The 12,395-nt window shown below is 41.3% G+C and overlaps 1 protein-coding gene across 3 annotated transcripts in view; it reads right to left on the bottom strand.

Annotated features, from left to right (window-relative positions):
* The window catches only part of taok3a (TAO kinase 3a), a 63,746-nt gene that overhangs the window by 13,813 nt on the left and 37,538 nt on the right, over window positions 1–12,395 (bottom strand). For all 3 annotated transcript variants that reach the window (XM_020598203.1, XM_020598205.1, XM_020598204.1), the window contains exons 10-14: window positions 9,922–10,015; window positions 8,152–8,233; window positions 4,503–4,670; window positions 3,156–3,353; window positions 1,844–1,981 (exon numbers count right to left, since the gene is read on the bottom strand). In XM_020598203.1, coding sequence (XP_020453859.1) covers window positions 1,844–1,981; window positions 3,156–3,353; window positions 4,503–4,670; window positions 8,152–8,233; window positions 9,922–10,015 — 680 coding nt within the window. The remainder of the gene's footprint in view (window positions 1–1,843; window positions 1,982–3,155; window positions 3,354–4,502; window positions 4,671–8,151; window positions 8,234–9,921; window positions 10,016–12,395) is intronic.

Below are 12,395 nucleotides of genomic sequence, written 5' to 3'. Positions count from 1 at the left end.
CTCTTTGGGTAAAACGAGGATGGGTTAGGTTCACTGTGATAATACTCCATTTGCATTCCAAGTTATGCTACTTCAACCTTTTTATAGGCAAGGTGTGTGTCTGTGCCGCTGATGTGAGTGTTACTACTGGAGGGTTATCAAGCAGTGGTTTTCAACTCGAGGTCCACAACCTAAATATGAGGTGCTCTGATAAAAATGGAATCAAATTTCTTTTTTGCTTCAAATCTACAAAAATTTAAATTTGCTTTCTTTTTTCATTATTACATTTTTTCCTCTTAATTATAACTTATACTTGAGAGAATTATGATCAGAGGATATGAAAGAATTTCTAATAATAATGAGATAAGTAAAATATTAGTAATGTTCTGATGATATTGCATAATTATGAGTTAATAAGTCCCTACTGGTGGTGGGGGGACAGTAATAGTAATGGGCTTTCGTATTAACAAGAAAAAAAAGCAAAAAGAAACCTTTCTACTATGCAAAATTACACCGTTTTTTAAATATATTCAGACCTAAAAAATATTCATATTAAACAAGAAAGAAAAGCATGGGATGTCTGGTGTCCTAACGGCTGGGCTGCATATCACAAAACTATGATTCCTAACTGGGGGAAAATCTGTTGCATTTCATAGCCTTCTCTCTCTCTCCATGTCAATTTTTTTTTTACACAACACTTTGTTTTAAGTGGTCAAGGGGTTAAATCAAAAAGTTTGACTTCTGAAGATAATACTGAGAGAGCATTTCCTGCAGTGTCTGACAGAGAATGGACATTATGCTGTCCTTTTTTTTTGTATATTTTTACTTCCAAACCACAAACTATGAGTTTACCCTGGAAATGCGATACTTTCAGCTGGACTCATACAGATCATATCAATGTCATGACAGACTGTGACTGTAAGATTTAAAAATGTATCTCCAGTACAAAGTACACTGGTGGTCAACAAAAACACACAGCCGTACTCTACTGTGGTTCATGTTTCGGTCAAGGACCATATGAGGACACACACACACACACACACACACACACACACACCTTCCTTGCTCATGTTCTCTGATGTTTGGTTAAAGACCTGACAACACAAGGGACTCACATTAAAACCAGTGGGTCATGAATGGGTAAACACACACACTCAAATGCTTACACACAACACCACAACTACTTAGTAGTTACTAGAGCTGGTTTCCATGACAACAGACGGGGAGGGAGAGAGAGAAAGAGACAGAAAGAAAGTGAGAGAAGGAGCGAGAATTTCACCCCCTTTAACTCAGAATATTGAGTCTGATGTGACAATGATGTATAGTCAAGTGCAGGAGAGGGAGAAATAAAGGAGAGGGCGAAGGGAGGGGAGTGGTAATACAACATGTAGTACAAGAGGTGGAAACAAAGGAGTTGAGGTGAATGAGAGGGAAGACAGCAGAGAAACAGAGACAAAGCCAAAACCAGTGAGCAGAGGCAAAGAGCAAGAACGAAGTAAAGACCAAAACATGAACTGATGGGAAGAAAAATAACAGAAAGAAGTCAAGAGAATACAGAAAACAAAGACTAAATCTGAATAAAGAAGCAAAGGGAAGAAAGTTTATAAAGGAAAACTAGAACTGTTTCTATACACAACACCACATTTGTTCAGCATGGAGACATTCCGTCGCATTCAAACTCAATGTCCTCCACGGTCACTGACAGGTCACCTTCTGCAAGTGGTAGTCGTTTTCATTTAAGCAACACAGTTGTTATGGTGTAAATATTCCACAAATGCTAAAGATTCTGAAACTCTTCAACTATGGATATACTACATACTTCAGCTCCTCAGCAGAAAAGTCCAAAGGGCTTTGTGCATCTTACCAGTGAAGCTGACTTTATGGTGGCAAAGCGGCCTTGGTTCTTGTAGTTTTGGGCCTGGCTGCTCTTGTCGGAGGAGGCTGGCCTTGGCTCTGGCCGGTGGTCCCTATGGATCCCATCGTCCCAGCTGTACTGATGGTCCTGTGTGGAACATAACCTCACAGTTAGCTATTAAAGTTGTTCACTTTTAAAATGATACAAGAAAATACTGGCACGGATTTGAACTCACTCAGATGTGTTACAGTATTAGAACTCGTTATGATCATTTCCTGATGTTTTAAATTATTAAATTCCCCACTGATTTTAGTCAGACAATATCTAAACTCAAAAAAAAAAAATTGTTTCAGCATTTGCTAAAACTGTGTCCACTGTAACACTGCAAAATGTGATGAAAAGTCAACACTCGGTTCCCCCTAACTGAACATATTCAGGAGCCTGGGGACCAAAGAGTTGATTCATGTGAGGAGCAAACTTCATCAGCATCTGAAAACAATGTGTGTCACTTTCATTTGTTCTTAGCTCAGCCCCTAAACATGAAACAACACATTGGCTGTCTGTTCATAAAGTGACACTTATTCATGCACTGTCGAAATACAAAGAGCAGATGAAGAAAGACGATGACTGAGCAGTGACAGCCCTCTCTTCACAGATTTTGAAGTCATATGAGATATTAAATGAGAATGTCAGGCATTGTGTTGACCTGTGTGTACTGAATGTGTGTATGTGCAGGATGACGCAGCTGTAAACGGGGAGTGTGTGCTGCTTGTCGACATGTGTACACAGCCTTTGTTCTCACCGTGTTGATGAACTTGAAGCAATCTGCCACATGGCTGTCGATTGTTTCCATGGTTTCAAAGGGGGAGGGGGTAACACACACTTAAACAGCGAGTATAACCCGTAAGATGTTTGCAATGTCCTGTGTGTCCTTTCCATTTATGAGGTGCAGAGTTATGACCTCAGAAAGGAAGCAATGGTACGGGTAACATGGTATTTGTTGATTACGCACTCACTGAGAACTAAGATTCAAAGAAACCTGGCATTTTGGGGAAAGTGTTTACTACAGTAAGGCTACAACTCAACTTAAATATCAGAATTACTGGGAAGGTAAAAAGTTGACCTTGTCGATAATCAAGAGAACAATTTTCTCAGATGGACATTTTAATATCTGAATGAAAATCGATGACGTTTGGTGGACAGACATGCATGCCAAAGGGAGTTTTTAGCTCTGGTTTGGTATGTGTGACTTGATGTGTCACACCACCCTAAACATTCTCCACCTCCCTCCTACCATCCCACCTTCACCCTTAACCTTTACCTTCTTGGAGTGCGGGGAGGAGTCAAGGGTGCTGCTGTAGTCCTGGGGGTGCATCATGGTCATGTCGGAACAGCTGTCATCCAGCACCTCCTGCATACTGTTCACGCTGCTGCTCTGGCTACCTGTGCTGACCGAGGTGCTGGGGATGGAGTGGTTGCTACCCAGGCTGTTCATCTTACAGCTGGCTGCCTCACTGTCCTGCAAGTGAACATTCAGACATATTCAAACACATACTTTCACAAACAAATACTCAAGAGTCACGCAGTGGTGCACAGATGAAATTATTCGAACAGACTCCCATTCTTCACCCTGATATACCCAGACCTCTCCAAAGTGTAACATTAAACAGTCACCTCAACACAAGGAAAACACTCGACCTCTGGATAGCATTAGTCAAAGTCATGCTAAATTGCCCATTAACCTCCAATTGTTGAAATTTGTTTATGTGTCTGTATTATATTGTTTGTATCATGTTGATGCACATTGGTGTGACTGAGATGTCTTCAGATTAGATATCCACTTGACAGTGTGTACATGATAAAGGGAATCAAATTTCCCAGCTTTTAGATGTAGCAGACAGTTCAGTTAAGTCTGCAATAACTTGTCAATCAGGATGGTATAATCAGTCTTTTCACAAGCAATGCATCTTCACCTGAAACCAGAAAACAAGGTTTGGGACTGCAGGTTTTCTTAGTAAAGCCTTTGGTGGTATCTTCTTGCAGTGCGGTCTGGTGGCTGCTCTGAACTGCGTCACATGGTGTAGGGTGACACTACTGTGGCTGCTGGCTGTCCATTCCTGTTATGCTGCCTCAGGCCAGGTCAATTAAGGAACAATTAAGGGACATTTCATCTCAATGCCAAATTACAGTGGCTGCAGGAGCAAGTCTCCAGTTTGTTGTGATGTTAAAGTGCTGACTCTGTGTGAGAACCATCAACTGTGTTTCAATGTTCTCTCTGAACTTATTCAAACTGAAAAACAAAGGTGTTAAGGAGGCCACTTCGCACTGTATCTGGTTTCAATACCTGTCTGACTCCTGATTATTGCTTTTCAGCTGACTACTATTATTCATCTCTGCTTAATCAATACTTTTTCATTTCTGCAGTTGTTCCTTGTGATTGCACATCATGAACTTGTGCTGTTTTTGTAATGTCTGTTTTGTATAAAAGATTTTTCACAAAACCCATAAACAAATAAACAGATCTACATATACAGAATTTAAATGGAGCTCAGCTGGTTTCATGTTTTGAACCTCTTTAACCTCCTGACATCTCTCTATCGTTTCCTTTCCACTGCAACTCTGTTCAATTAACTCCCCTTATCTCATTCCCTCTCCCTCTTTCTCTCACCTCCTCCTCTTCCTGGCTTTCTCCCATGGGCCCGTTGTGTTTCTCCTGGTAGAGGATCTTCTTCATCTTGCGATACTGCAGGTTGTCCAGCTCCCGCACCGCATCCTTGGTCCTCTGAATGAGGTCGATGAGAATGCGTGGCGGACGTTCCCTACGCACAAAATCATGCTGGACAAAAGAGGAAGAAGGTGAACAAGTTGGGTCAAAAGTTGTATTTTTTACAGACTACATGTAACAATTAAAATTTAATAAACACATTCATTAAAACAATAGCAAACAATTATCTTGAAAAACTGGTGTTTGCTGAATATAGAAAACTTAAATAATATAAGATTAGTTACTTCTCAGTAACATCTCAACTGGAGAATATTAAAAGCTTTTACATGGCACATTGCTGTTCTCTCATGGTCTTATAAACTGGGCTTTATAAGGTCAAAAGGATCTAAAGGACAGCTATGTTTACACTTCAGGACTGCATTGCCAGCACGAGCTTTCATCAATCACACCTGTGACTATCACTAGAGGGCGCCTGTAGGCTGCTCAGCTGGTCCCAGCACTACATCCACTAGTAGTACTCTGAACACATGGGATCTGTTTAAGATTGTCCATAAAATGGCTTTTCATAAATACTCTTAATCATTTTTATTCCAGTAATGTTTTTACTGTATTTGCTTTGGCACTGAGCTAATGACCGCTTCAGTGAAATTATATTAAAGAAAAAATGATTTGCTAGTAATGAATCTTCTAGAAGACTTACTGTATGAACAATAACCTTTCTGAAAAGAAATATTTATTAAAAGGGAAGAATCAACATTTAATAACAGTATCAGTGTCACACAAATTAGATAAAACCCCAAATGTCTACACACTATAGAAGTGTAATTTGGTGGCGGTCAGGCCATTATGCATTTAGTATGTAATTATTTGTTATGTGTTACATAAGTAACAGGCCGAATTGGATGGGTGAGGCTGGTGGGTTGGGGGAGGGGTCAGCGTGAGGGTGAGGGTGTGTGTGTGTGTGTGTTCAGCGATTCACTGTACTGACATCAAGATAAAAATATAATAAAAATGCAACATCTTCTCCTCCCTACGCTTCTACCCACTCCACCACACACATATTCACACCTCTACTTAGTCACTCTCATTCATAAAATATTGCGTGCTTAAATGGTTGCAATGAACACAAGCTCAAAGTACTGGACTAAAATGTATACGTGCTCGTGCGTGTGTGTATATATGTATATATATACACACACACACACACACACACAGTATATATGACAGTATAAATAAAAGGTCTATTTCCAGCTCTAGCTGCACTTCTCGCTGCACATCTTCCTCTCCATGTGACAGATGCTGGTGTAATGAGTTAGTCAGGACACTGGGGAATGACATCATGCGCTGAAAATAGAGATGAGAGTGATTTGTCCCGTTTTTTTGATGAATGTACACCAGAGCGTGGGTGGTTGGCCACCTCTGTCCCATCAACCAGCAAGAGGTTACATACCTCCAAGATTCTTCCTCATTATAAGGTTAGTGTTAAGAAGTGATAGCATTTCCACAGCATCCTCAGTTCCTCCCCTGCACATGTAGTATACTGTGGCACTTCCAGCAGATCCACCCTCAGAGATTTACCAACTTAGACACAATCAATTTGTGATGTTAAAAGCATTTTGTCACATATTATTATTCACTAATCACTGTTTTAGTCCCTCACACTCCTGCCAAAACAGAAGCAGAGCTGACAATCTCAAGAGAACAAGCTTGCCATGCTTGATGTATTAAAGGAATAATTCAACAAATTTCCCTTTGATTTCATGCTGAGAGCTAGATGAGAAGATTAGAACCACTTTTATGTATATCTATACAGTAAATACATAACTGGAAACTGCACCATGTTATCTTGATTTGCTACTTCATTTAAGGGATTATAAAATACATGCAAACCCATCCAGTCCTACACTTAACTGTTTGAGTATTTTTTGCTTAAACCCACAGTTTGCTTATGAAGGAGGTCACTAAGCGGTTATTTCATTATTTATATAATTATTAATATTAAGAATGAGGTACACGGGGAGAGAGTGTGTTTAACCTGAAGCAGAACACTGATAGCTCAAGGGCCCCAGATTAGTGACCTGGTTTCCCCTTTAAAGAGCTTGGAGGGGTGGGTGGGTGTGTATGTGTACTGAAAGGAAGAATGATTTTCTGTGTGTGTCTGATGGAGAAAGTGGGGTATTAATCAAAACCCCCCAGGCTTCACTATAAAGCAGCCCCTTCAACACTGATCCAAAGTCTGTTTGGTACTTATCCCTCTTTAATGGTTTTTCGGACAGAATTTGGGTCAGGGGTGCTGAGAAGAATGAATTCCAGTCTAAACATCAATCCTATCCAGATAACAACCCAGAGCCTCTTATTTAACCGCTACCTAACCTCACACCTTCCCTTCATGCTACCTAGGGTGAGGCAGGTGTGAAAGCTGCTGTTAGAACTCTTGCACTTGTTAAGGATGATCACTAAGTATATAAAACCTTTAGTGGGCCAATAGGATAACCCGATGGTCACATAAACAAAAAGATCAACTCCTAATGTATAGAGAGAAACTGAATTGTGTACATTCATTGTGTTTGTGTGGTGTGTGTGTGTTTAAAGTGTTTTATGAGACTGGTTTGCCATTTATTTCACAGATGACAGGGAGAGGGAGGGGTATGACATGACAGTTTTATAGGCATACATTCTTGTTTTGTTTGGCTAAAAACATTGTTAAATCATTTATGTCTCACTTTACAGACCATAGTAATTCAGAATGAATAACTTTAGCTGACTGTAGCTAACTCATAGCAGACCTAGAGATCCTGTCGACAAGAGCGACAGAAAGAAAATGTACTGCCCCCTGAACTCAGGGCCGCTCAGCTCTCAGTTTGGGAGCTAATGCTAGCTAGCAGTGAGCCTTATATAAAACATAACAAGAAAACACAAATATGTATCCACTACTTTATGTATCTGTATGGGATAGTAATATTTTTATATTAACTTATTGGTAGGGCAGCACGGTGGCGCACTGTTGCCTCACAGCGAGAACCCACCCAGGACCTTTCTGTGTGGAGTTTGCATGTTCTCCCCGTGCTTGCGTGGGTTCTCTCAGAGTACTCCGGCTTCCTCCCACAGTCCAAAGACATGCAGCTTAGGTTGAATGGTGTCTCTAAATTGCCCATAGGGGTGCGTGTGTGGTTGTTCATCTATGTGTTAGCCCTGCGATGCTTTGCCCGATTGCCAGCTGGGATTGCTGCCCCCCCATGACCCCGTTCAGGGACTAAGCGGTAGAAAAATTAATTAACTTATAGGTGTATGTAGTGTATACTGTATATCTGTGATTGATAATGACCGTGATACTCCAAAACTGGGCATTTACTTAAAATTCAACATGGTGTGATGACAACTTCAGCTTTCGGACAAAAAAAATTCTTATAACACATCCTTCCCCATTTCTCTCTTCCCTCGTTTCCTTTCGCCTGAATTATGCTCATCTATCAATAAATGCTTAAAATGCCACAAATGGGTGGGTGAGAGTGACTCATCCACATGGTTTAGGGACTGACTGAGACCGGAAGTGATGTCACAGCTGGAAGGATGATAGAGGAAGCCCACTCACTCGTAGCAGCTCCGCTGATGACGGTCTGTCCTGAGGAATTTTCAGTAGGCAGTAGTCGACAAAGCTCCGGAAGGGGTCAGACCTGGGTAAAGAGGACAATGAGATGGTCACTGATTCACCTTCTCAGTCAAACATATCTGAATCTAAATTATTTAAGCAGAAACAGCAGTGACAGTCTAATGATAGGTGGACTTCAGTCTACACTACACCACTTGGTGTCAGTCAGTTCTTTATTTTTCAGGTGTACCGTTTATCAATTAAACCAGAACAATCCTATAAAATCTGTTAGTGTAGCCATATACTGTATATAAAACATATATGGATTCTGAGAATATGTAGAGCAATAAAAATATAGGCCACTGGAATTGTGGAGCACTGTGCCAGCAACTATAATCTAATCTAAAAATATCCCCATGATAACAAGGTGTATATATATAAAACACTGTGTGCTAACCTCAGGTTGCCACTATGGGCCGTTATGATAAACCAGCCTGTGATGCTATTTAGGATTCTGATAATCAATATGCACCTACAGAGTCATCATGGGCACCTCTTCACCACTCGGCCCCACCTCACCCTCTACAGCTAATGTTCTTTATGGCTAGCCAAAATCCATGAGCACACTTGTATGTCATGCCAATGCGTATACAGTGCGGCCTTGTGTTTGTGTACTGAAATAACACTATGGAGCCAATGTCTCTACTAGTCTCGTCTGGCAGCATATTGCTAACGCCTTGGGCTGCTGGAAGATCTCCAGAAATACCACAACCCTGCGCTGCCCCACACAATCGCTTGCCTCAGCACGATGCAAGAAATCAACTCTAATTTTACAACAGGCGGTCATGCATGGTCACACGTAGCAAAGACTCCCTATCTCATGTTTCTGATAACGTGTTCTTTCTCAGAGCTTATGATACATGCTCCCTTGTAATGTGTAAAAATGAACAGTGTTATTTAGTGAAGGGCATAAGACACAGGCTTCTCTGAGGCAGGTAGAGAGCAGCGTTGAGCTACTCATCTTGGCTGTGCAGAAGATGGCGATTCTTGCAACATATGAAAAGTACAAACACCTGCATGACTCTGCATGTCCAGGACCTTTAGCACTTCACTTTCATACCACAGTAGTGATAGCATGCATGAAGTACACAAAGGTAAATTGCAAGGGAAGCATCAAACATTGGGAAAATATTTCAGTGTTGTTTTTTCATGTCTCTAGAGAACCTATTAGAATCCACAGTCATGAGTTGTGAGGCAGGTGTTTTAGCTACTAGCACAATACTGGAATAATCACACTGCTTTGTTGTGATTTTGATATACAGTAAAATATACCTTATAGACCTGCAGAACTGGTGTGTGTGTTTAGCCATTATTTCCTTTTGGTAGAGGTTTCCCAGGTAATTACATAAGAGACTTAGAGTGTGACCATGCACAAGGCCAGTCGCAGGGATCATAGGTCATGCAGATTAGCCCAGATCTGATTTAATATTAACAGCTGACTGAAGGTATTGGCTTTTATTTTCATTCTAGATTAATAAATACAACAGTGTGACAATTTTTTAAATTTCTGTGAGATTAACATTTGAGGTAAGAACTGTTAGTTTAACTGATAACATACTGGAAAGACTATGCTTTTAGAACTGAAGGATATGATTAATAACTTTGATATTTGGCTTAACTCGCCAGATTTGCTCCAAGGTTGGGAGCACAAAAAAAAAAACAAAAACAAATAAAATAAAAACAGTATTTTTTGGGAAGGTATATCCAACTCACCACTCGTTGGACTGCAGCGTGGGAGAGTCATTCTGGGCAATGTGATATAAGGCACTCATGGCGTTCATGTTGAACAAGGGCGGTTTACGCTCCGCTAAAACAAGAAAAGAAGGAAGAGACAGAAACACTTTAGTGCCAAAGATTTCACAGACTCAACAATCTGCTTCTATCTGAGTGAGTGAAATCTTAAATTAAACACATTCGCTGACCACTTATTTCACATTCAGTTTAAAGGCATTTTTTCCCATCAGCATGGTTCAGCCCACTTTAGACTTTGTGGAGCTGGGCAGGCATGGGCTGACATGGGTTGGCCTCTGTTTCCATTAGTATCTAATAGCAGGGGTTAATCGTGACAACTTAGGTTTGGTCAACCCTGGATGAGGTGAATGCCGCCTTCAGCAGAGTTGGCTCATCGAGACACATGAATAGCTGAAAAGTTACGTCAAAAGTTACGTTAAGTTGCATCAAGATTTGAAAATGGAGTCTCTCACTTGGTCTTCTGATGAGGGGCTGACATAACACCACACAGACACTGCAAGTTATGCGTTGCTTCTCAGTGGCTCGATCAAGATGTGGAATAAACAATACTTCTTAAACAGAACTGCACTGGCTTAGATGCAGCTTGGCAAAGCTCCGCCGTGCATGCCACGCAGGAGAACTTGAAGAACGCCATAAGTCTACTGAATTTCTGACTGTATGGGCCAATAAATGTATTTTATAACATAAGATGTACTCTATGGATTTGGATTTTCTCTTTCTCACAAAGACTTGGGTGGATGCCGGGGATTTTAGTGCTTTTACGGACCTATTGCCGGCGGGTTGTTCGTTTTTTAGCTCGCCACGCTTGTCAGGCCGTGGTGGAGGAACAGCGTGTGTTTTTAAAGCAACCTTTTTTTGTAGGCAGTGCACTTTATCTCTGCCTACGTTTTCTAGTTTTGAAATGACTTTACTTGAGGTGGGTCGCTCGGATCCTGTACTGTGTGCTGTCATTTATAGGCCACCGAGATATAACAAGGACTTTGTAAATGACTTTGCAGATTTTATGGCCGGCGTTAGACCTATTTATGATCGTTTTCTTATATTGGGTAATTTTAATATACATGTGTGCTGCCCTGATAAACAACTGGTGAGGGAGTTTTTAACTATTATTGATGCTTTTGAACTGGTGTGTGTCTGGTCCTACACATGAACGGGGGGACACACGCTGGACCTTGTTCTCTCGTATGGTGCGTCTGTGACTAATTGAAATATTTGTACCAATGGTTTTTCTGATCACTTGTCTATTGTTTTTGAGGTGAAACTGTTTTGTGCAGCTGGTGCCCTGCGGGCGCCTGCCCAGCGCTCTCGGGCACTGAACCCTTCCACTGCCGGTTTGTTTGCCACAGCGTTCGACCAGGCTATTGCATGTGCTGACAAGGCTGCTGGGGATACGGAGGGGCTTAGCGCTTGGTTTCATTCCTCTTGCAGCTTTATACTGGACTCTGTGGCCCAGATGAAAACTGTGCTGCCTAAGACTAGGGGGGAACCCTGGCTTGGCACTAGAACTCGTGCGGCCAGACAGACGTGCCGCAGAGCCGAAAGAAGGTGGAAGAAGGATGGACTGCAAGCTTCACTTCAAATTTTGAAGAACTGTTGGCACAATTATCAAGCGAGAGTATTTGTCCAGTATTGTTGTAGCTAATAGTCATGATTTACGTGTATTATATAGAACAATCAGGACTGTGTTAAATCCCCCACAGCCTGTCTGCCTGGAAGCAACGGCTGAACAATGTAATAAGTTCTTAGTTTATTTTAATGAGAGGATTGCTGCTACAAGGGCCTCTGTGGTAGGGTTAGTTCCTGATCCTTCGGTCTATACGCCTTGTTTGACTACTTTTGATGTTTTTGACCCGGTAACTCTGACTTTTTTTGGAGGGAGTGGTTGCCCAGGCCAAGCCTTCTGGCTCCCCTTGAGCTGTCGTTTCTCCGGCTCTATTTAAGGAAGTCTTCCCTTGTATAGGAGGCACGGTTTTGGATATTATTAATAGTAGTTTGTCTTCTGGTGTTGTGCCTGGTCAATTTATGCACACAGTTTTGCAACCGCTACTAAAAAAGCCACATCTGGATCAATCTGTGTTGAGTAATTTTAGGCCTATTTCTAAGTTGTGTCTTACTGAAACATGGTTACAGCAGGAAGAATATGTCAGTCTAAATGAATCCACTCCACCTAGTCACAGTAACTGTCACATCCCTCGAAACACAGGCCAAGGTGGAGGTGTGGCAGCGATCTTCTACTCAAGCCTATTAATCAACCCTAGACCTAAACATAGTTATAACTCATTTGAAAGTCTCACCCTGAGTCTCTCACACCCAAACTGGAAAACTCAAAAGCCTGTTCTGTTTGTTATTGTATACCGTCCACCTGCTCCTTATTCAGAGTTTTTAAGTGAATTCTCAGACTTTCTGTCTGATTTAGTGCTTAGTACAGATAAAAT

Source organism: Monopterus albus, unplaced genomic scaffold, assembly GCF_001952655.1.
Source record: "Monopterus albus unplaced genomic scaffold, M_albus_1.0 scaffold37.1, whole genome shotgun sequence".
Classification (NCBI taxonomy): Eukaryota; Metazoa; Chordata; class Actinopteri; order Synbranchiformes; family Synbranchidae; genus Monopterus; species Monopterus albus.
Note: the sequence above shows the minus strand (reverse complement) of the source record. Positions and strands in the feature narration are given on the sequence as shown.